Here is a 23,134-nt window from a genome sequence, read left to right as displayed (position 1 = left end):
TAATGTAGATGGAAGTTTATGGAAGACCTCTCTGAGACCTGCAAACCTGAAAGACAGGAAAAGTTGGACATAAAAAGACAAAGAGAAAGCAGTAGAAGCAAATGGAACATCCAGCTGTTAAGCCTGAGAAATCAGAGAAAATGCTGCACATGAAAGCTATTTTTAAAAAGTCCAATATAGTAAAAGGCAAGACAAGCTGTGGACTGATTAAATTTTGTAAGCATGTTAAGGACAGCACTTTATACTAAGGACAAAAGTCAGTCACTGAAGGGCACTGAGAATGGAAGTTATAGGACTTTAAGTTGAGATCATTCTTAGTACTCTGGAAAAACAGGAGTGGGGGAAGAAGTCAAAGTTGTGAGCTGAGTGAGAAGGCCACTGAAGTAAGGATTTAAGAGATGATGGCTTGGATTGGTGCTTTACTCAAGCTGTGATTCATAGCCTAGCAGCTGAAACCTATCTGGCTAAAGATAAGGAGTCTATGTCAGAATCTGTATCAATATCACACTAAACACATTATAGCTAGAAGTATGTTGACTTGTATTTTGGCAAAAGCTCCTGGTAACATCAGAGACCAGCACTCTGAGTAACACGTGGCTTAGATCAGGGTGGTGGCGAGCTGGGAGACAAAAGGATAGGTATGACAGAAATTTAGGATGAGAATCAGTAAGATTTGTTGATAGACTGAAAATAAATAAATAAATAAACAAATGGAATAAAAGTGTTTTCTGGCTTGTTACTGATGTGAAATTTGGTACCCTAAGACTTATTACCACAGTGAACAACACAGAGGCAAGGTTTTTTTGGGGGGAAGGAGCAAGGTAAAGGGGTGGCCAGGGAAGTTAAGTTACAGGAGTTAAACTAAACACACTAATTTGGAAGGTTCCTGATGGTCCATTAATTTCCTAGTCTGGGTCTCTTAGAAAGGATCTGATGCTAGAGAGTGTCACGTGGACACTGTCAGAGTCACAAAGGTGTAATTCAGCGGTGAAAACAGATTAAGTCCCCCCTGCGGAAGGGAAAGGATATAATAAGATATAGTCAGAGAGGTAAAATATAATCTAAGCGAGAAGAGTTAGAGACCAGGAGAAGAGATGATTTTAAGAGAATGGCTCAGAGTCAAATGTTACCTAGAGAATGGGGACAATAAGGATTGAATAATACTGTTGAGATTTAGCACTGTGGCAATCACTGGTGACAGTAGGAAGAACAATTTGGGTAAAGGAGGGTCGAAACCAATATGCAAGAGGTAGAGGAAATAAAAAGGAGGTAAGTATAAACAGCAAACAAAGGGCCTATTTAGTAAATCTGGCTATAAATGACAAGAGAGAAGAATAGGGGAATAGCTGGAGAGTTATGTGGAGTTCAGGGTAAATTCACATACAATGAGAGATTTAAGGATGTTTGAAATACTGGTGAGAAATAGCCAACAGAGAGGAAAATATGAGAAAGAGTGGATGACAGTGCAAAATCTCTTGGAGGGCAGAAAAGGACAGGATGGGGTGTTTACTGATCTTAGAAATAGCTATGCCTTTTAATAGAAGAGAAAGATAGGTGTGGTATAAGTAGATTTTGTGAGAAAAGCTGATGGGAGTGTCCACCTATTTTTCCTAAGAAGCAGGAGGCAAGGTCCTAAGGGGGAGTAAGGAGAGACTTGGTGGAATGAGAATTTTCTGATACAGTCACTGTGAAAAATGGGACAGCATGCTGACTGGAGAAATAGGGTAAGATTTTTTCAAGTAGAGAGCTTAGTCTAGTTGTAGTTGAAGATGATGAATTTCGACCGGTAACAATTGCTCGATTATAGGATATTCTCTAGGTATACTCTAATATACAGGCATGAAGAAAGATTACTACAGTCAGGTGTCAGGGTTATAAAATAATGGGGCAAGTTTGGGAAATAAACTTTTTTCCTTCTCTAATAACAGTGAAATGAAGTTAAGATACCAAAATAGTTAATTAATAATTAATACTAAATAATTACCTGCTCTCTTGGAATTGCAATTATACACCTTTGTGGAAAAGACCTGAGTAAGTGTATTCAATATTCACAAATACCTGATGCTTATTATCTGTACATAGAAGATTGGTTAAATAAAACTTCAAGTGTCTGATTTAAGATTATTAAAAGATAATCTTTTGTCATGATTATAGATTATTTCAGATGAAACACACACATAAACTACTTTCCCCTTGAATTATAGCCAAAATATAGTGTAATTTCAAATCAAATTCCATTTCATTGGTCTTTTACCAAATACTCTTCCCTCTGCACCAGAAGAGGTGATAAAAAAAATATTTCACATTAAGGAAATGCACTATATTTAAATATGTTGTCAAGGTGGGGAAAAAAAAAAATGCCATAAAGATCATGGCTTCTAGATTTTCTCTGCTACTGACCAAACCTCATACCACATGGATTTTGGCTACTCTCTAAATATAAAATATCTCCAAAGTTGGAGGGCTGGGACATGTAAAGAGAAATCATTATTTTTGGAAAAAAGAATTCCAAATGTTAATGTGTGCCTGAAAAGGAAAATATAGAAGATTAGGTAATGTAATTTAAGAACCAGTAAGTAGCAACATATTGGAGAAAAACAGGCTGAAAATATGTCTACCTCAAATAATTTACCTCTTTAAGTTCTAGTTTTTACCTCTTTAAATATTAGCCTCCCCTTGTAACACAGGAAAAATTCCTGTTCTATTTACAACATAAAATATCAGAAATATCAGAAAAAAATGAGAGAACAGCACTTGCTAAACCATTTCAATCATGCCAATATTAACAGTACAGACTTTGTGCTACTTGAAGCTATATCAGCTCCCCAAATGAGATTCTGAGGATGGAAACACAATGAAACAATCAAAAATGGTCTAAGTTCCATTTAATCAATCTATCTTAATCTAGAGGAAGCACTGAAGTATTACACAGCATAATTGGTTTAAAGTAAGAGTAAAAGGGAGAAAAAGAGTCAAGATGGAAGGTAAGTAAAGACAGTTGATGTAATGGTTTAATAATGAATATGTAATGGTTTAACAACAGAATAATAATTACAATGAAATAATATGACCCAAGAACTTAAAGAACTAGATACAAGGCAGATTTAAATATGATACACAAACATAAGATTAAGGCATTTAGAAGCAAAGATAGGATATGTAGTTTTCAAGGGTGGCCATGATATGAGAACATACTTTACTTCTTTTAATAGTTTCTTACCCTCTATATATAACAATAAAAATATAAAGGATGTAAATAAGAAGTAGCCTAGGAACCCATTTTAAAAAGCTGTCTTTTTAAAACAATCTTCAAAAAGAATATTAAATATACTGTAGTCTTACATAAACTGAGAGCCCATCATAACATCTGAGCCACATGTGTGATGATATATTTTAGCCAAACTCTCTTGACAGCTAAATTACTCTGAAACTCCCACTGGAAAACACTTAAAATCTTTACTGGTGTGCATGTACAATTTAATCCTGCTATATCCTCAAGAGCTTAAAACTTTGGACCTAAGTCAAACAAAAAATGCAAAATAACAAAAGTATGTATAGATAACTACACATACCATTATCCTTAAAAAGAAACACTTCTTTAAGCTTTCCTAATAGTATCTAAATGACACCAATTTGTGCCATCATAATGCTATAAGGTATTGCCAAGTTATGTCAGTATTATTAATGTTAGCTATGTGTGTGTGTGTGTGTGTCTATCTGCCACTGAAAAATATAGCTATATCCAAAAGAAAAAAGAAATGCTCCAGACTTACTAGTTTTGCTTGTTGAGCATTTACTGGATCACCATACTGAAGAAGAGCTTGAAACTGGTTATTTTTTGTAAATGTGATTATCTTCAATACAGCACCAAACTTAGAAAATATCTGTTAAAAACATTAAAATCAAAGTATTATTTATCTACTGTACATTATTGCTCCAGTTCATAGGTAAACATGAAAATTAAGTTAAACTTACTTGGTGAAGAACATCAAGTGTTACAGGGTAGTACATATTGTCAATAATTATTCTAAGCACTGGACTCTGGGCTGGAGTCACTGCACTCTCACTAACTGTGGTGCCACTAAGAGGAGTATTTGCTGTCTGGACAGCTGTCACAGCTTGAAGAACTGCTTGAGCACGCTGAAAATTGAAAGATAAACAAGTTAGAAACACACTCAGTATTTCCACTTAAACTCTGCTATATGTTATACTATTAGCTTATTTCTTTTCTAGAACATATACAGAGTAAACGAAATTTAATAGTCACTCAATAAATAATTCTGAGCATCTAACATGAGCCAGGTACCACCTGTTTATAATTCAAGTATTCTACTAGTATTTACTTCAAAGCAATTATCTAGGGTTTGGGACCTATACTGAACAAGCAAAGATAGGCAATGTAATTTATTTTCAAAAGAGAATACAGTTGGGCCAATTCACATAATCAAAAATGTTTTGTTTTTTTTTTTAAAGATTTTATTTATTTATTTGACAGAGAGAAATTACAAGTACACTGAGAGGCAGGCAGAGAGAGAGCGAGAAGGAAGCAGGCTCCCTGCTGAGCAGAGAGCCCGACGCGGGACTCGATCCCAGGACCCTGAGATCATGACCTGAGCCGAAGGTAGCGGCTTAACCCACTGAGCCACCCAGGCGCCCCTCAAAAATGTTTTAAATAGGAAATTTTAGAGAATAAAACTTCAACCTAACATTATTCACTCCATAAAAAAGGCACATGGTAAACCTCAGCAAGATTACTAGATTACCCAAAAAAACTCCCATAAAGCTTAATATTTTTAATACAATCTTTAAGGAGGAATACATATTACCATAACTTCTAAGATACTACTAAATTAAACCAGGAGAGATGTACTACTGTTAAGACACCTCTTAATTTCTGATTTTTTTTAATTTATGAGATTTTAATATGTGAAAAAAAAATACAGAACAGAGTATTACTAGTGTGACAGATTCCATTAAAAAGAAAATAATTTTTCTATCTGGAGTCAAAAAACCTACATAAAGGCAAATAATTGTTAAGTAACAATGACAAATACTGTTATATCGCTGTAGAGTTTAAAAAAGCTTGAAAGAGATGAACAGAAATATCAACTGAACACCTTGATAAAAGAAAAGGAAGGAGAACACAAAAGAATTAGGCCAACACTTATAGGAATAAACAAAAATAGTCAGTGCTCCCTCTAGCAGCATATTTGCTATGGCGGTAAACATTCTGCAATATATGTGTATCAAATCAACACATTATATATCTTAAATTATACAAAATATTTATTATATCTCAATAAAGCTGGAAACAAAAAATAGTTCAATGAATTATCACATAACCAGGAGATCACAGAGTTTGGAATTCAAAGGACCACATGCCTATATGGTTAAATATCACTATTTAAATGCTAATGAAATAATATGGCCTATAAACTTCTATACTGGCTAACGTGACTCAAAGTATCTTAAGTAATGTACTGCAATATTACTTCTTTCATTAGTAAACCATGTCCTTGGATATATTTATTACTATAAGCAAAGAAATATCACAATATAGGAAAATACTAACATCTCTTTCAAATAATGGAATGTCTTTTTAAAATAGGAATCACATGATCATGATATATTATCCAAATGGTACAAATGGTTAAGTTTCCTCTGCAACCCTATCACCCTAGCTGCTTTCCCAAACGCATTCCTCACCAATATTATCATGGGTATCCTTCCAGAGATACCATCTACACACACAAGCATATATGTATCTAGTCTGTATAAGTACATAGGTGTATGTCTACAACATACATTCTTCCCCAATACTATTCACTTTTCTCCATCTTCTTTTATAGCTTAATAATTAGGTTCTCCATTAACAAATAACTTTCTGTATTTTTTTAGTTGATGAAACAGTGCTTGCCAACCTAAGTTTTAATTAAACCTAGTGAACCATTACATACACACATAAAAGGACACAAATCAGAAGTGTATAAGCTCAATAAAACATCACAAGTTGGACAGATCTATGAAATGACTAGATAAAAAAACAGAACATTATCAAAGTTCCAAAAGCTACATTCATGTTTTCTCTCAGTTATATAAATTGTATCATAGAATACATATGATGTGTTCTACTTAGTTTTGGCATTTTTGTTTTTTGCTTTTTTGGGGGGGTTGGCTTCTTTCAGTAAAAATTACTTTCATGATGTGCATTCATGTTTTGCAGGTACCAGCAGCTTGGTCATTTTTTTGTATTCTAACAAATTCCAATGAATAAATATGCCACAGCATATTCCGCTGCTGAACATATGAATCATTTCTATCTTTGCATTAGTGTTCCATGAATTTTCTCATACAGATCTTTTGATGTACATACAATGTGTTTTCTCAGGTATGTAACTAGGAGTAGATTTACTGAGTCAAAGAATACATGTATATGCTCACCTTCACTACATATGTCAAGTATTTAAACATCATTCTATGAACTTACATTCCCACACGTATAAACGAAAGTTCTAGCTTCTCTACCTTGTTACCAACACTCGGCATCACTCATCTCATCAATCTGATGGTACATGGTAGTATCTCACTGTGATTTTAATTTGCGTTGAAGTTCCTTAATGCAAACCTAAACCACTCTTTATAGATCAAAAAAGATAGCCTTCTGGAGGAAACTAAAGTGAGACGTGAAGATGTGTAGCAACTGGTCATGTGAAGTGTGTGTTGGAAAACTAATACAAAAGCAGGCAGGCCATAATATTCCAGGCAAAGTAACATCACAGAAACACAGTGGCTGGAAATAAGATTGGAAATAAGAGAAAGCATGCAAGGCTTACAATTACTTTTGGGTAGAAGCATAGGCAAATATATAGCAAATAAAACAGAAATAGTAGCCACCTCTTCTGAGGCCCTTTATCATGAACAAGAAAAGAATCTGCTGCAGGATAGTAACCTAAGTCAGATTTGTTAGACAGGGAGAGAGATAATGAGAAAGGGAGGAAGGAAAGGAAGAGAAGGGAGGTACTAGGGAGAAATAATTCAAGAGGGGAAAGTAAAAAAATAGATCAGTAAGAGAGCTATTAAAACAATATAGCCAAGAGGCGGACTGTGTGTGTCTGAGCTATTCAAGTAACAAGAAAGATGATGAAAACTAGGCAGACATTTAAAAAGAGTTATACTGAAAAGACTTAGTAATCTGATGAATGATCACAGAAGAATTCATTGTTGACTCATATTCATTTGCCTCTATTATGAATGCCCATGAAAATGCCTATAAATGAAGTGATGGGTATGAAAGAGTACACTGATCATGATGAACAATGAGTAATGTATAAAATTGTTGAACCATGATACTGTACACCTAAAACTAGTATAACCCCATATAGTAACTATACTGGAATTTTAAAAACTTAATAAAAAATGCCTGTAAATCCATACAAAATGGAATAAACCCAAATACTGAATAGAGAGAACGTCATCATTGGCTGAGCACACTTTCATCAAATTCCTGGAATACGCAAAATTAATAGAAAGGAATCACACAGAAGACATAGTGAACACATAGCAAACAGGGTTTGCACTGACAGCCACATGAATCATACTAGTAGAATACTTGAATTATAAACAGGTGGTACCTGGCTCATGGCAGAGAAACTGGGAGAGTTACGGGGAGGGGGTGGGATAAAAGGGTTAAAGTAAAGTCAGCCTAATGAACAAATAATTAAACTCCTCTTCCTCCCCTCCCCCATCATCTCTCTCTTTTAACCATTAAAAAACAAAAATAACAAAATGCTCCCTTAAAGAAAGAGGAATTCTAAAGAGTTCTATTGGCCCAGGCCTTTCTGGGGAATCCCAGCTTAGTATCCAAACTCATTACTTAACCTGAAGGAAAGCATACCAGTATAACCAGTAAAACCTAATTCTGAAATATGAACAGACTACTGGGGGAGGAAGGGCAGACAGATGGATACACGATAAACGTAACAGCTAACAGTGAAGGAAATTCAGTAATTTACACATAGTGAAGTATTTTTTTTTAATACTGTTAATTAGGGGCACCTGGGTGGCTCAGGTCATGATCTCAGTGGTCCTGGGATTGAGCTTGGAATCAGGCTCCTTGCTCAGCAGGGAGTCTGCATCTCCCTCTGCAAACCCGCCCCCCACTCCGCCTTCTCCCTCTCAAATAAATAAATAAAATCTTTTTTTTAAAAGTATTTTTTTTAAACTAATAAATAAATAATAAAACAAAGCACTGTTAATTCGAATCCTTAAAGAACTATGAAATCATAAAACATGATGAACTGCAACATAAAAAAAATGATCAGAAAAGATTAAAGGGCTTCTGAAAACTAAATATATGGCTGCAAAACCAAGTTTTTTTGTTTGGTTTTTTTTTTCCCCCAACAGAAGCAACTTCGCATTGATCGTTCCCTTTATCTAGGAATAACCTAGACCAGAATAAGTACATTTACTTCCTAACCACTTTTAAGTTTGTTACTCAAATGTCCCTTCTTCATGGGGCTTTCACTGTTTATCCTATTTAAGATCATAAATAAAGATGCCTTATCTTTATCCTTTTCATGTTCCTTGCATTGGAAGCTTTTAAAATGAGAATGCCTTCATGAATTACTTTACTAAAAATACTAATATATAAAATAAAATTGATATATAAATACCATTTTAAATTCTAAGTAAAATGAAAACAGAGTATTTTCTTTTAGAATATTTCCAATGTAAATTTTTGGAAGTACAATTTCTGGTTCAAAAGTAATAAAAATTAACAGCAAATTAAAACAAAGAAAAAAACAGCAGAAAATTTAGTCTTATCTTCAGATAGAAAGTTTTAAATGCTTATTTACATATAAACTATCAAAATGATCTTGAAAGATCACTTTTTATGATGGTTAAAAATCTATGAGGAATTAGTAGTCCATGACATTTTCTGTAAGACAAAGAGTAAGACATACTTTAGATTTTACTGAAACAGAAAAGATATAATTAGCTAAAAACTATATTAAAAGAGCTAGTTTTTCCTTCCCTGTGATGCTCTGTATTTAGGTATAAACCCATTCCTATATTACTTTTTTTAAATATTGATTTTAAATAATTAGTATCTTCTACATCACATTTTTAAGAAATACATCAATATATTTATATACTCTCAATTCTTACATTCCCTCCCCAAGGAAAACCATTAACAGATCTTCAATAAAAATATTTCCATGAGAAACCTGAGTCCTATAAAAAGTTATAAAATAACTAAAGGCATTAAACATCATACTTTAAAAGTCTAAGCAGCAGACTTCTACAGTTTATGTTAATAGTGGCCCAATCTCATAAACAGTTTCTATAGAGCAATCTGAACTTGCAACATGAAAATGAACATTCTGACCAGAACCTTAAGACTTTGAAAAAATATTTAACTAATTCATCAGGAACCAATTTAGAACATGAAAATAATAGACTGTACATACTTTTTGTAAATTAACATAATATTTAATATTTAGGGACATACTGCAAGAGAATATCTTAAAAATAATAAGAAAATACCCATAATTACATCTTTCTGTTATAAGTTTGAGATTCTTAATATGTCCGTTTTATTTATGTACCTACACATACTTACCTGGTTTAATGTATTATCTGTTTTTAGTTCTTTGTGATTGGAGTACTGGATATAAATTGGTTGGTTACGGAGATGAGGTGTCACAGCAGAATAGTAATTAACCATAGTAATAGCTGCTTCCTCTGTTGCTAGTTCCAAAAATGCCTGTAAAATAAAGAGGAAAAATTGGAATACTATGAATTATATTCAAGTAAACCTCAATACCTGTGTAATCTATTCAGCTAATGAGAAAAATCAGTATCTAGAGTATAACCCTCCCAGTTACATTTAGACACCCAAATAAGTTATCTTTAGTTATCTTTATTTTCCATACACCACAAATGTGACCAAACAAAAGCTAGCGAAAATAAAATCCAAACATTTTTCAGTATCAGAATTTTACCATTCCGATACTAGAGAACACAAAAAGGGATTTCAAAGTCATTTTTAAAGCAGTATAACTCAGAAAAGGGAAAAAATTGAAAATTAAATATAAGATTAGTGACATTAATTATATTTAAATGAATGAATTTCATAATTTCTTTTAAATGGTATCACTAGAAATTTTAAAACCAACTCTCATTTTTAATGTCTGCATCTTTCTGCGAAATGTACATTTATTCAATGAAGAATACCTAGGATTAGTGACTATTTTCTTCTAATGCTATCAGATAAATATTTCCATCTGATAAACTTAAAGGATAAGATGCTACTAGTGCCCCCACTAGTTTGTGTTATTACAAAGTAGAGCCACAATAAAAGAAATCCTTCATTTGTATTTTTCATAATCTCATTATAACAATCCAAAAGTGAATTCAAAAGGCAAAATGTGAAAACTACATTGGCTCATTTTGGCTCCCTAGCATTAGTTTCTCAAATAGCATTACCAGGAAAAATCAAAATAAGACTTCTGTTATGTTCTTTTAGAAAAGTTAAGACCTACTATATTCTATCCTTTTATTAGGAATTAGCTAATTCCCTCATACAGGGTAGTTTGGGGCTTAACATTTTACAGAACCTAAAAGAAGCATTACCTGATTTTTTCCTTTCAGCATAAGGATATTGGTCACCTTACCAAAAGGTAAGCCCAAAGCAATAACTTCAGTTTCTGTCACTTCACCAGGTAATTTTCGAATATGAAGTACACGAGAAGGAGCACCATCCATTTTATCTTCTCCTTTAAATTTTTTGCTATCATTACCATTGGCTGAAAGACATTTTAAAAAGTTTTTATTAATTTTCCTCATTTGCATTAAAAACCCACACAAAACAAAGTTTAAAAAAGAACTTAAGAACATAGCTGAGTAAACCTGAATATTTCCTAAAAATTCAAAAGCCAGGCTTCCAAAGAAATAGAGAAAATCATATTCACCAATTACTATTAAATAAAATTACATTATCAATTAAGATAACTATTAGGTAAATGTTTCTGAACAGAACAGTTTCTGGTACTGTCACAGATAACAAATGATAAGTAAAAATATTAAAATGCAATTTCATAAAGAAATTGTCCAATGGCTAAAGAACACAATTATCTTATAATTTAATCATTTCATTACCGACTAACAGAAATGGAAAAAAAAAAGTTAAACTTCTGACCTGGCAAAAATTAAGGAGGTTGAAATTTTACCTGGGAAAATTATAAATGGTTCAATTTAGAAAATATACTCAAAACTGGGAACAAAGAAGGCAATGCTGTAAAAATAATTATGCAGTCAATCCACAGGCTTACCTACAATAAGCCTCTACTAATTTATTCATAATACCACTTAATCTACCTAAATATTTTGTCACTATCAACATCTATATTCTATGAAACACTCATGGACTTGATTAACTTTTTCTGTTACTCTGACCTTAAAGTAAACTGATACATTTTAATCAAAAAATTAGTTATCTGCCTTGATTCCAAAGCCTCACCAAAAATAAAAGTCCTACTAAAGACACAATAGAATAGGTGATGTTTTATGTAAAACCATTTGAAGACCTTGCAGTCTATCCACTATTCCTTATTAGTGGTTCCAAATGGTCTATGGACTAAAAGATGTCTCTGAAACTAAAACAAAGGATACTTAATAAGCTGAGAAATATACATGTACACTCCACTTGTGTATAACTTTACGTACTTCATGGTACTCCCCAAATGAAAACTACCCATAAACCTACGTGTGCTCTGTGTGTGTGTGTGTGTGCGCGCGTGTGTGTGTATGTATGTATATATACGACATCTATCACATTAGATACAACTGCCAACCAAGATTTATACTTTTCTCCCAAAGATCATGTAACATACATCTTCATACTGTTAGTCCCTCAGTTGTTGACTATTTTTAGAAGGGGTGGCTAATAAAAATTTTTATTTTAGTGTAAATATTATGAAAATTTTCATTTCAGATGAGAATATAAGAACATGAAATGAGGGGAGGGCTAGCAAGAGGGTGGAAGAGTTAGAGACCTAGATTTCATCTGGTCCCGGGAATTTAGCTAGAGAGTTATCCAACCATTCTAAGCACCTACGAACTCAACAGGAGATCAAAGAAAAGAAAAGCAGCAATTATGAACAGAAAAGCGACCACTTTCTGGAAATCATATTCTATCCCTTTGCTGTATTTAACCTTATTTTTTGTATATAAGTTCTTCTTTCTTTAAAATTTTGGGATACAGTTTCTTCTAAGAGACCAAAATATACCCTAAGTCTAGTGTATGGCTTTGTTCTATTCACCTGTCTGATCACATTCTCTTTTTTATTATTAAATTTTTCCTTTCTTTTTTCAACTAACTTTTTATCTTACCAATTCTTTTTTTAAAATCTTTTCTAGTTTTCATTTTTATAGTCATATTCCATCCCTTCATTGTATTTACCCTTATTTTTGTTTATCTATGTGTGTGTATATATACACACACACAAATATACATATATACACACAAATACATTTTTCTTTCTTTTAAATTTGGGAGGCAGTTTCTTCTAACAGACCAAAATACATCCCAAATCAAATCTAGTGTGTGACTCTGTTCTATTCACTAGCCTGATCATATTCTCTTTCCGTGCCCCGCCCCCAAATTTTGAGTCTCTTATTGGTTAAGTGTGTATTTTTCTGGGGTCACTGTTACGCTTTAAGCATTTTGTTCTCTCATTCATCTATTCTCTAGACAAAACGACAAAACGGAATAACCTTAAAAAAAAAAAAAAAAAAAAACAGAATGAGGTGGTACCAACTGCTAGGGACCTAATCAACATGGACTTTAGTAAGATGTTGGAACTAGAGTTCAGAATGATGATTATAAAGATACTATCTGGGCTTGAAAAAAGCATAGAAGAAACTACAGAATCCCTTTCTGGAGAAATAAAATCTAACAGTTGAAATCAAAAAGGTTATTAATAAGGTATAATAAAAAATGGAGGCTCTAACTTCTAGGATAAATGAGGCAGGAGAGAGAAATAGGATAAAGAAGACCAAATGATGGAAAATAAAGAAGTTAAGGAAAAGAGAAATGAACAAGTAATAGTACACGAAGGGAGAATTCAAGAAAAAAACTGAAACAATTTTAGAATTGGGATCCCAGAAGAAGAAAGAGGGGGACAGAAGGTATACTGGAGCAAATTACAGCAGAAACCTCCCTAATTTGGGGAAGGAAACAGGCATCAAAACCCAGAAGGCACAGAGATGTCCCTTCAAAATCAGTAAAAAATAGGTCAACACCCTGACATCTAAGAGTAAAACTTACAAATCTCAGAGACAAAGAGAAAATCCTGAAAGCAGCTTGGGACAAGAGGTCTGTAAGCTACAAGTATAGAAACATTAGATTGCCAGCAGACCTATCTAGAGACCTGGTGGACAAAACAGGGCTGGTATGATATATTCAGGGTACTGAACAAGAAAAATATGCAGCCAAGAATACTATACCCAGCTAGGCTGTCACTGAAAATAAAGAGAGATATAAAAAGCTTCCAGGACAAATAGAAACTAAAAGAATTTGTAATCACCAAACCAGCCCTACAAGAAATATTGAAAGTAGTCCTCTAAACAAAGAGAAAGCTTCAAAGTACCATAGACCAGAAAGGAACAGAGACAATATACAGTAATAGTCAACTTACAGGTAATACAATAGCACTAAATTCCTAACTTTCAATAGCTGCCCTGAATGTAAATGGGCTAAATGCCCAAATCAAAAGACACAGGGTATCAGATTGGATTAAAAAAAAAAAAAGAAGAATTATCAATATGCTGTCTGCAAGAGACTCATTTGGACCTCTAGATTTCAAGTGATGGGGTAGAAAATCATTTACCACGCTAATGGACATCAAAAGAAAGCTGGGGTGGCAATCCTTATATCAGTTCAATTAGATTTTAGTTAAGCCAAAGACTATAATAATAAGAGATGAGGAAAGACACTATATCATACTTAAAAAGGTTTATCCAACACGAAGGTCTAACAGTTGTAAATATTAATGCCAATATGGGAGCAGCCAATTATATAAGCCAATTAATAACAAATCAAAGAAACACATAGACAATAACACAGTAATAGTAGGGGACTTTAACAGCCGCCTCACTGAAATGGACAGATCATCCAAGCAAAACATCAACAAGGAAATAAAGGCTTTAAATGACACACTGGACCAGATGGACTTCACAGATATATTCAGAACATTCCATCCCAAAGCAACAGAATACACATTCTTCTCGAGTGCACATGGAACATTCTCTAGAATAGATCACATCCTGGGTCACAAATCAGGTCTCAACCAGTACCAAAAGACTGGGATCATTCCCTGCATATTTTCAGACCACAATGCTTTGAAACTTGAACTTGATCACAAGAGGAAAATTGGAAAGAATTCAAACACATGTAGGCTAACGAGTATCCTACTGAAGAAAATTAAAGAATTTTAAATTCTTTTTAAAGAATTCATTTTAAATTAAAGAATTTTAAAAATTCATGGAAACAAATGTAAATGAAAACAGAACTGTTCAAACTCTTTGGTATCCAGCCAAAGCGGTTCTAAGAGGAAAGTATATAGCAATACATGCCTTTCTCAAGAAACAAGAAAGGTCTCAAATATATAACCCTAAACCTAAAGGAGCTGGAGAAAGAAGAGCAAAAAAAACTAAACTCAGCAGAAGAGAAATAATAAAGATCAGAGCAGAAATCAACGAGACAGAAACCAAAAGAACAGAATGACCAATAAAACTAAGAGCTGATTCTTTGAAATAATTAATAAGATGGATAAACCCCTAGACAGACCTATCAAAAATAAAGGACCCCCCAAAAAGAATCCTGAATGAAAGAGAAGAAATCACAAAGAAATCACAAACAACACCAAAGAAATACAAACAATAACAAGAACTTATTATGAGCAACTATATGCCAACAAATTAGACAATCTGGAAGAAATGAATGCATTCCTAGGAACATATAAACTACCAAAACTGAACTAGGCAGAAACAGAAAACCTAAACAGACCCATAATCAGCAAGGAAATTGAAGCTGTAATAAAAAAAATCTCCCACAAACAAGAGCCCAGGGCCAGATGGCTTTCCAAGGGAATTATACCAAACTTTTAAAGAAGAATTAATACCTATTTTCTGGAAACTGTTCCAAAAAAACAGCAATGTAAGGAAAACTTCCAAACTCGTTTTTTGAGGCCAACATTACCCTTGATCCCAAAACCAGACAAAGACCCCATCAAAAAGAAGCACAGACCGATATCCCAGATGAACATGGATGTAAAAATTCTCAGCAAAATACTAGCCAATAGGATCCAACAGTACATTAAAAGGTTTGTTCAATACAACCAAGTGGGATTTATTCCTGGGCTGCTAGGTTGGTTCAACATGCACATATCAACCAACATGATACAATATATTAATAAAAGAAAAAGAAACATGAGATACTCTCAATTGATAAAGAAAAAGTATTTGACAAAGTACAGCATCCTTTCTTGATTAAAACTCCACAGTGTAGGGTTAGAGGGAACATACCTCAATATCATAAAAGCCACCTAAGAAAAACCCATATAATGAGAATATCATTATAAATGGAGAAAAACCGGGCACCTGGGTGGCTCAGTGGGTTAAGCCGCTGCCTTCGGCTCAGGTCATGATCTCAGGGTCCTGGGATCGAGTCCCGCATCGGGCTCTCTGCTCGGCAGGGAGCCTGCTTCCTCCTCTTTCTCTCTGCCTGCCTCTCTGCCTACTTGTGATCTCTGTCAAATAAATAATAAAAATCTTAAAAAAAAAATTAAAAAAAAAAAAGGAGAAAAACCAAGAGCTTTTCCCCTAAGGTCAGGAAGATGGCAGGGATGTCCTCTATCACCACTGCTATTCAACATAGTACTAGAAGTCCTAGCCTCAGTAATCAAGACAACAAAAAGAAATAAAAAGCATCCAAATCAGCAAAGAAGTCATGAAACTCACATTCTTTGCAGATGATATATGACATTTTATGTGGAAAACCCAAAATTCTCCACTTCAAACCTGCTAGGACTCATACAAGAATTCAATAAAATGGCAGGATATAAAATCAATGCACAGAAAGCAGTTGCATTTCTATAAACCAACAAGACAGAAGAAAGAAAGCAGGGAGTTGAACCCATATACAATTGCACCCAAAATCACAAGATACCTAGGGATAAATCTAACCAAAGGGGAAAAGAATCTGTGCTCACAAACTATAGAAAGAAATTGAGGAAGATACAGAGAAATGGAAAAACGTTCCATATTCACAGACTGGAAGAACAAATATTGTGAAAATGTCCATGCTACCCATTTAATGCAATCCCTACCAAAGTACTGTGATGAACATTTTTTTACAAAATGAAACAAATAATCCTAAAATTTGTATGGAAACAGAAAAACCCCTGCGTGGCCACAGAAAGGCTGAAAAAGAAAACCAAAGCTGCAGGCATCACAATGCCTGACTTCAAGCTCTATTACAAAGCTGTAATCATCAGACAGCATGGTACTGGCATAAAAACAGACACACAGATCAATGGAACAGAACAGAGAGCCCAGAAATGGACCCTCAACTCTATGGTCAACTAATCTTTGACAAAGCAGGAAAGAATGTCCAGTGGAAAAAAGACAATCTTTTCAACAAATGGTGTTGGGAAAATGGGAAAACCACATGCAGAAGAATGAAAATGGACCACTTCCATACACCACACACAAAAATAGATTTAAAAATGGATGAAAGACCTAAATGTGAGACAGGAATCCATCAAAATTCTTCAGAAGAACACAGGCAGCAACCTCTTCAACCTCAGCCATAGCAATTTCTTCCTAGACACATAGTCAAAGGCAAGGAAAGCAAGACAAAATGAACTATTAGGACTTCATCAAGCTAAAAAGCTTTTGCATAGCAAAGGAAACAGTCAACAAAACCAAAGACAACCAACAGAATGGGAAAAGATATTTGCAAATGACATATCAGATAAAGGGCTAGTATCCAAAATCTACAAAGACCTTATAGAACTCAATACCCAAAGAACAAATAATCCAAGGAAGAAATGGGCAAAAGAATGAACAGACATTTCTCCAAAGAAGACATCAGATGGCTAACACATGAAAAAGTGCTCGACATCACTCGGCATCATGGAAATACAAATCAAAACCACAATGAGATCCACCTCACACCATTCAAAATGGCTACAATTAGCAAGTCAGGAAATGACAGATGTTGGCGAGGATGCAGAGAAAGGGGAACCCTCCTATACTGTTGTGGGAATGCAAGCTGATGCAGCCACTCTGAAAAACAACATGGAGATTCCTCAAGTTGAAAACAGAGCTATCTCTCATCCAGCACTACTGGGTATTTACTCCAAAGATACGATGTAGTGATCAGAAGGGGCAAGTGCACCCCAAAGTTTACAGCAGCAATGTCCATAATAGCCAAACTATGGAAAGAGCCTAGATATCTATCAACAGAAGAATGGATGAAGAAGATGTGAGATAGATAGATAGATGAAAATGAATGTTATGCAACCATCAAAAAAATGAAATTTTGCCATTTGCAACAACATGGGTGGAACTACAGGGTATTATGATAAATGAAATAAGTCAATCAAAGAAAGACAATTATCATAAGATCTCACAGACATCAATGTGGAATTTGAGAAACAAGGCAGAGGAGCATAGAGGAAGAAAGGAAAAATGAAACAAGACAAAACCAGAGGGGGAGACAAATCGTAAGAGACTCAATCTCAGGGGTGGAGGGTGGTGGGAGGGATGGGGAGCCTAGGGGATGGACACTGGGAAGGGTATGTGCTATGGTGAGCGCTGTGAATTGTGTAAGACTGATGAATCACAGACCTGTACTCCTGAAACAAATAATACATATGTTAATAAAAAAATAGATAAATAAAAACCAAAAAAGAAAACATAAAATGAGGGAATGTGGACTTTTTAATCATATGACTAAGCATATTTCCATATATAAAAACACTCCATGCTGTGAAGTGTGTAAACCTGCTGGCAATTCACAGACTGTACCCCTGGGGATAAAAATACATTATGTTTATAAAAAAATTTTAAAAAAATTTAAAAATTAAAAAAAGAAAAACACTCCATACCTGGAAAAGAAAAAGGACACAAGAAAATATATAGCCTGTATTAGTTCATGAAACACATAGGCCATTTATTAGCCTATCAGAGAAGTAAGGAAGTCAGGGTGTCTCTGGGTTATAGATCTGTGATCTCTCAGAAGACAAAGTACAATAACTTGGACTTCTTTCCAAGATCTTTTCCCTTCCACTCCCCAGGTAAACCCACAAACTTTTGGTATGTGAATCTAAAACCAGTAATAATTGAAATGATTTCGAAGAACCAAAGCAACAACAATGTAGTAATGCTTTTATTCGTGCATATAGGTTGTATAAAAATTACAGAAACCTCTAATCACAACATTTCCCATGTTATTCAGCCTTCTTAAAGCCTTTTGCTTAAGATGTTCTTCCTAAATTCAAAATATGTTAAAAAAAAAAAAAGTAAAAACTATTTCTATTTGAATATTTCCCAAGTGGTTATCTACCTCAATTCTATAGTGAACATCTTCACCTCTGATCAGTCTATTCTTTCCTTGAATGACCTTTGCTCTTCAGTGGTATTTACCTACAGTTTTGACATAAAAAATGGTCTCACTCACTAATTTATCATTTGTTAAATCCATCCAGGATCAAAATATTGTGAGCCCTCTCACACTTACCAATCTCTCTGTTCTCACATCCTTAACAATTCATTTCTTGTTTTCTTACTTCCCTGATTCATTTTACAGCTGCTTCAAACCCTCTGCTTATGTACTCATTCCTAGTAATAGTTGGGAGTTCCTCAAGCCGTTTTGGCCCCCAAGTCCTAGCTTTACTTGCTCATGTGAACACTCCAGCTCTTCTGTCTCAAAACCCACCTTCTCATTTATTTTGTAAATCTATTATTTTAGTCACTCATTCACCAATATTCTAATTCTACACTTCCAACTATTTATCAACCTGAAGTACATTTCAAAACTTTATACTTCTACTTATTTATATAGTGGAAACTAACAAAATGTAAGTACATTCTCAATCTCTTAAGTCTTTCACACACTCAAGCATTAATAAAGAACACTGGTAGTATCCATTATCAAACGCGAAACTGAGAGGAAAAACAGTTTCAATTCCAAGCAATTTTAAGTTAGACTTCAGGGAAAAGCATAATGTTATAGAAGCTGTTGGCTTTAGAAAAAATAAAAAAACAAAAGAATATGAGTTATGAAAAATGAATGTCTGTACACTATACTTTCCTATTTGGGAAAGGAGAAATTAAAAAAAAAAAAAAAAAAAGGTTAACTAGAAATGCAGGTATATTCAGAGAGAGATTTCTGTTATTCTGCTAGCTGTTAAGACTAACAGCCACCACACAAAAAAATCTTAGGTTTACTGTAAAAACTGGCTGTAACTGCATTTTTAAGAAGCTGCACAGCCCACTTTCCAAAAGCACCTTACGCGTGAGCTAGAAAAAATAGACACCTAGACTAAACTAGAAGTCTCATGTGCTGAAATACTCTCAAACCATTATAACAAAATGAAATGACATTACATAAAAATGTCTTCACATAGAAGTTAAAATGAAAACCCCATAGTTTTGAGTACCATATATCAGAATCTGAGGAATGATTTCAGTTCTTTCACATAAAGCAAAATGTCACACTTTCAGCAATAATAAATCCTGCTATTATAGAATAATAATTAGCAGCACTGGCAGAAATATATATTACTTAACTTAAAGAAATATTCCATATCCACAGCTATAAAGAAATGACTCAAAAATTTTACAGTTGTCAAGGCCCCTTCCCACTAACAAATTGTTACAAACTCCTTTCAATGAAGTCCAATCTCAGTACTAGCTGGAGCTAGTTGTTTTCTTTTTTAATGTTTCACGTTTATTTCTGAAGGAAGGAACGCTTTACAATTTAATCTTAATACACTAACTTAATAGATATTTACCAGAGACTAAGGTTCTAATGACATTAACTTTGGTTACTTCTAAAATTATTTTTATGACACAAAAACCAGGTAGGTGTATATTTAGAAAGAAAGTCTAGACACATAACGGAAAGGCCACTGAGATTTTTTTAGAAACAAAATTCTATAGTAAGGTAAATTTGAGGAAACATTTTGGATAAATCTGGAATATAACAATGAAATGCTGTTCTGTATCTGATAACCATAGAAGTTTCTTTATAATATGGTCTATAAAAGTACCTTTTTTGAGACACTTAGATGACAATAGCATATTTTTCGAAGCAAGTGTAATCACTAGTTCTTAAAGGTCTTTTTTGCCATTTGCTCTTATATGCAAGAAAATTCAAATCAGACTCTGAGAACATAAACAGATTCTCATCTTTTTATGATAAGGGGAAAAACAAGGATTTAAGGAATATTATTCCATCATTCCAAGAATCAATTCATTTTTTGGTCATAAAATACATTAAGTATCATTCCTAAACATGCTTTTAACAGACAATTCTTTCCACCAAAAACAAATCCCCTTTTCCACTATCTTCCTTTTGAAAGTGGAACTATCATCCATCAACCCATCAAGTCTAAGCCCAAACTAATACTTCTCCCAAACTAGTCTATTTCCAAATAACTCAAAAGTTCTAATTTCTTGATACATCATTTCCTCCATATTCTAAGAACATAAAACTGAGGACACCTTAATATCTCTGGAGCAGATTATTGTAAAAGTGCTTAACTACTCTATGTACAGCAGTGACCCCCACATACACATACACGAAATACAAATGGAAGAAAAATCCTTTTTAAAATGTAAATTGGTAAAGTTTAAAGTCCTCAACAAATCAAATCCTATATCCAAACCCCTATCTGGACTCAACTTCAGTCATTCCCCCCTCTCATATTTCACATTCCAGCCAAAAAAACCCCAAAAAAACAAAAAACTAAGGGTAGTTCATGATTCCCAGAGATAGCCTACTGTTTCAAACAGAAATCCAACTTATTTTGGATTGCACAACTTAGTTAACTGATATGGAACATGTCCAATACTGCAGAGAATTCCCCTGTGCTTCTTGTTAAACCTCAAACCCATAGGCAACATTTATACTTAAAATAGATTATCTGTTCTTTATTAAACTTTATAAAAATGGAATCACAGATTCATTTCAGTGATTTCTGTTTTCTGTCTGGCTTCTTGTGCTTCATATACTGTCTTAATATTCACTCATGTTTTTGTATTTGTTAATAGTCATTCTTTTGTTACTAATTAGTACTCTACTATATGATTATACCACAAATCATTGTCCCATTTTCCTATTCTGTGTCACAGACATTTGGTAATTTCAAGTTTGGGACCATCATGAATAAAGTTTTTTATATACATATTGTACAAGTCTCCTTCATTGGGTAAAAACCTAGATGTAGAAGTACTGGGTGATAGGCCATGTTTATGTTTAACTTTATAAGATAATGACAAGCTGTTTTCCAAACTATTTTACACTTTTACCAGCCATGGTGAATTGTTCCACTTGCTCTAGATCTGCATCATTTATGTTGCCAATCTGTTTAACTTTAGCCAAAATTCTAGTTGGCATGACAAGATACCTCATAGCAATTATAACTTGCTTTTTCTTGATGACTAGTATGTATTTTCATGTGCTCATTAGCCAGTCATATACCTTCTTTTATCTATTTCAAAAATTAGGCTATTTGTATTTATAGATGTGAAAGAATTATTTCAAAGAAAGAAAATTCTTTATATATTCTGCAGAGAAGTCCTTTGTCAAAAATATGTATTAATATGTGAATATTAGTATCTTTTCCCAATCTGTGACTTGTCTTTTCATTATCTTAACAACATCTCCTGATGAGAAGGTTTTCATTTAGGTAAGATGTGGAGTTTATAAACTATTGCTTTATGGGTAGTGGTTTTCGTGTCTTTCCTAATAAATCTTTACCTCAAGTTGTGAATATATTCTATAATTATTTTTAAAAAGCTTTTACATTTCGTTTTTTAGGTTTAGGTATATATTCATCTATTATTTCTGTACTGTATTAAGTAATTTGAGTTTCTTTATTTCATATGTGTTTCCAACTGTTTTCTGGCACCATTTCTCCAACTGAATGACCAAAACACCTTTGTAAGTAATCAGTGGACCTTAAATGTAGGTGTTTACTTCTGCACACTATTCTGTAAATACTCACCTTGCTAATACTAAACTGTCTGATTACTACAAGTCTACTGTGAATCTTGAAATTAGATCGTGTTGACTTTTTTCTTTTGGAAATGGCTTTATTTAGTTCATCTAGATTCTTTTTTATTTCCACATAAATTTTAGAATCCACTTGTCAATTTCAATTTAAAAGCCTGTTGAGCTTGACTGACTTGAAGATTCAATTCCATTCAATTTAGGAGAAAATGGCATTTTAACATATTGAGCTTTCTGATTCATGAACATGGTTTCTTTCTCATTTAGGTCTCTAATATCTCTCTGCCATGTCTTGTATAGTTACTGGTATTAATGTCTCCCACATTATTTGTTAAATTTATTCCTTAATATTTTGTTTTTCTCATATTTTTGTAAAAGCATTTTTAAATTTTCATTTTCTAATTATTAGCTAATAATATCAGGAAACTATTTTTGTATAATGAACTTGTATTATGTAACCCTTCTAAATTCAGTGATCAGTTCTATGAAATATTTTGGAGATTCCTTTGGGTTTTTTATTTTAAAAATCATGCTGGCACAACACGAATGGACTAGAGTGTATTATGCTAAGAAAAGTAAGTCAGAGAAAGACAAATATGTGATATCACTCATATGTGGAATTTAAGAAATGAAACAGATGAACAAGGGGAAGGGAAGGAAAAGTAAAATAAGATAAAACAGGAAGGCAAACCATGAGAGTGTATGTTAAGAGAACAAACTGAGGGTTGCTAGAAGGGAAAAGAGTAGAGGGATGGGATAAATGGGTGATGAATATTAAAGAGGACACTTATTGGGATGAGCACTGAGTGTTATATGTAAGTGATGAAT

At 33.6% G+C, this 23,134-nt stretch overlaps 1 protein-coding gene across 4 annotated transcripts in view; it reads right to left on the bottom strand.

Moving 5' to 3' along the window:
- The window catches only part of PTBP2 (polypyrimidine tract binding protein 2), an 85,896-nt gene that overhangs the window by 28,796 nt on the left and 33,966 nt on the right, over positions 1-23,134 (bottom strand). For all 4 annotated transcript variants that reach the window (XM_082686470.1, XM_082686471.1, XM_082686472.1 and 1 more), the window contains exons 4-7: positions 10,636-10,808; positions 9,623-9,766; positions 3,976-4,140; positions 3,774-3,884 (exon numbers count right to left, since the gene is read on the bottom strand). In XM_082686470.1, coding sequence (XP_082542596.1) covers positions 3,774-3,884; positions 3,976-4,140; positions 9,623-9,766; positions 10,636-10,808 — 593 coding nt within the window. The remainder of the gene's footprint in view (positions 1-3,773; positions 3,885-3,975; positions 4,141-9,622; positions 9,767-10,635; positions 10,809-23,134) is intronic.

This window comes from Mustela nivalis (genome assembly GCF_964662115.1).
Source record: "Mustela nivalis genome assembly, chromosome: 10".
NCBI classification, from domain to species: Eukaryota; Metazoa; Chordata; class Mammalia; order Carnivora; family Mustelidae; genus Mustela; species Mustela nivalis.
Note: the sequence above shows the minus strand (reverse complement) of the source record. Positions and strands in the feature narration are given on the sequence as shown.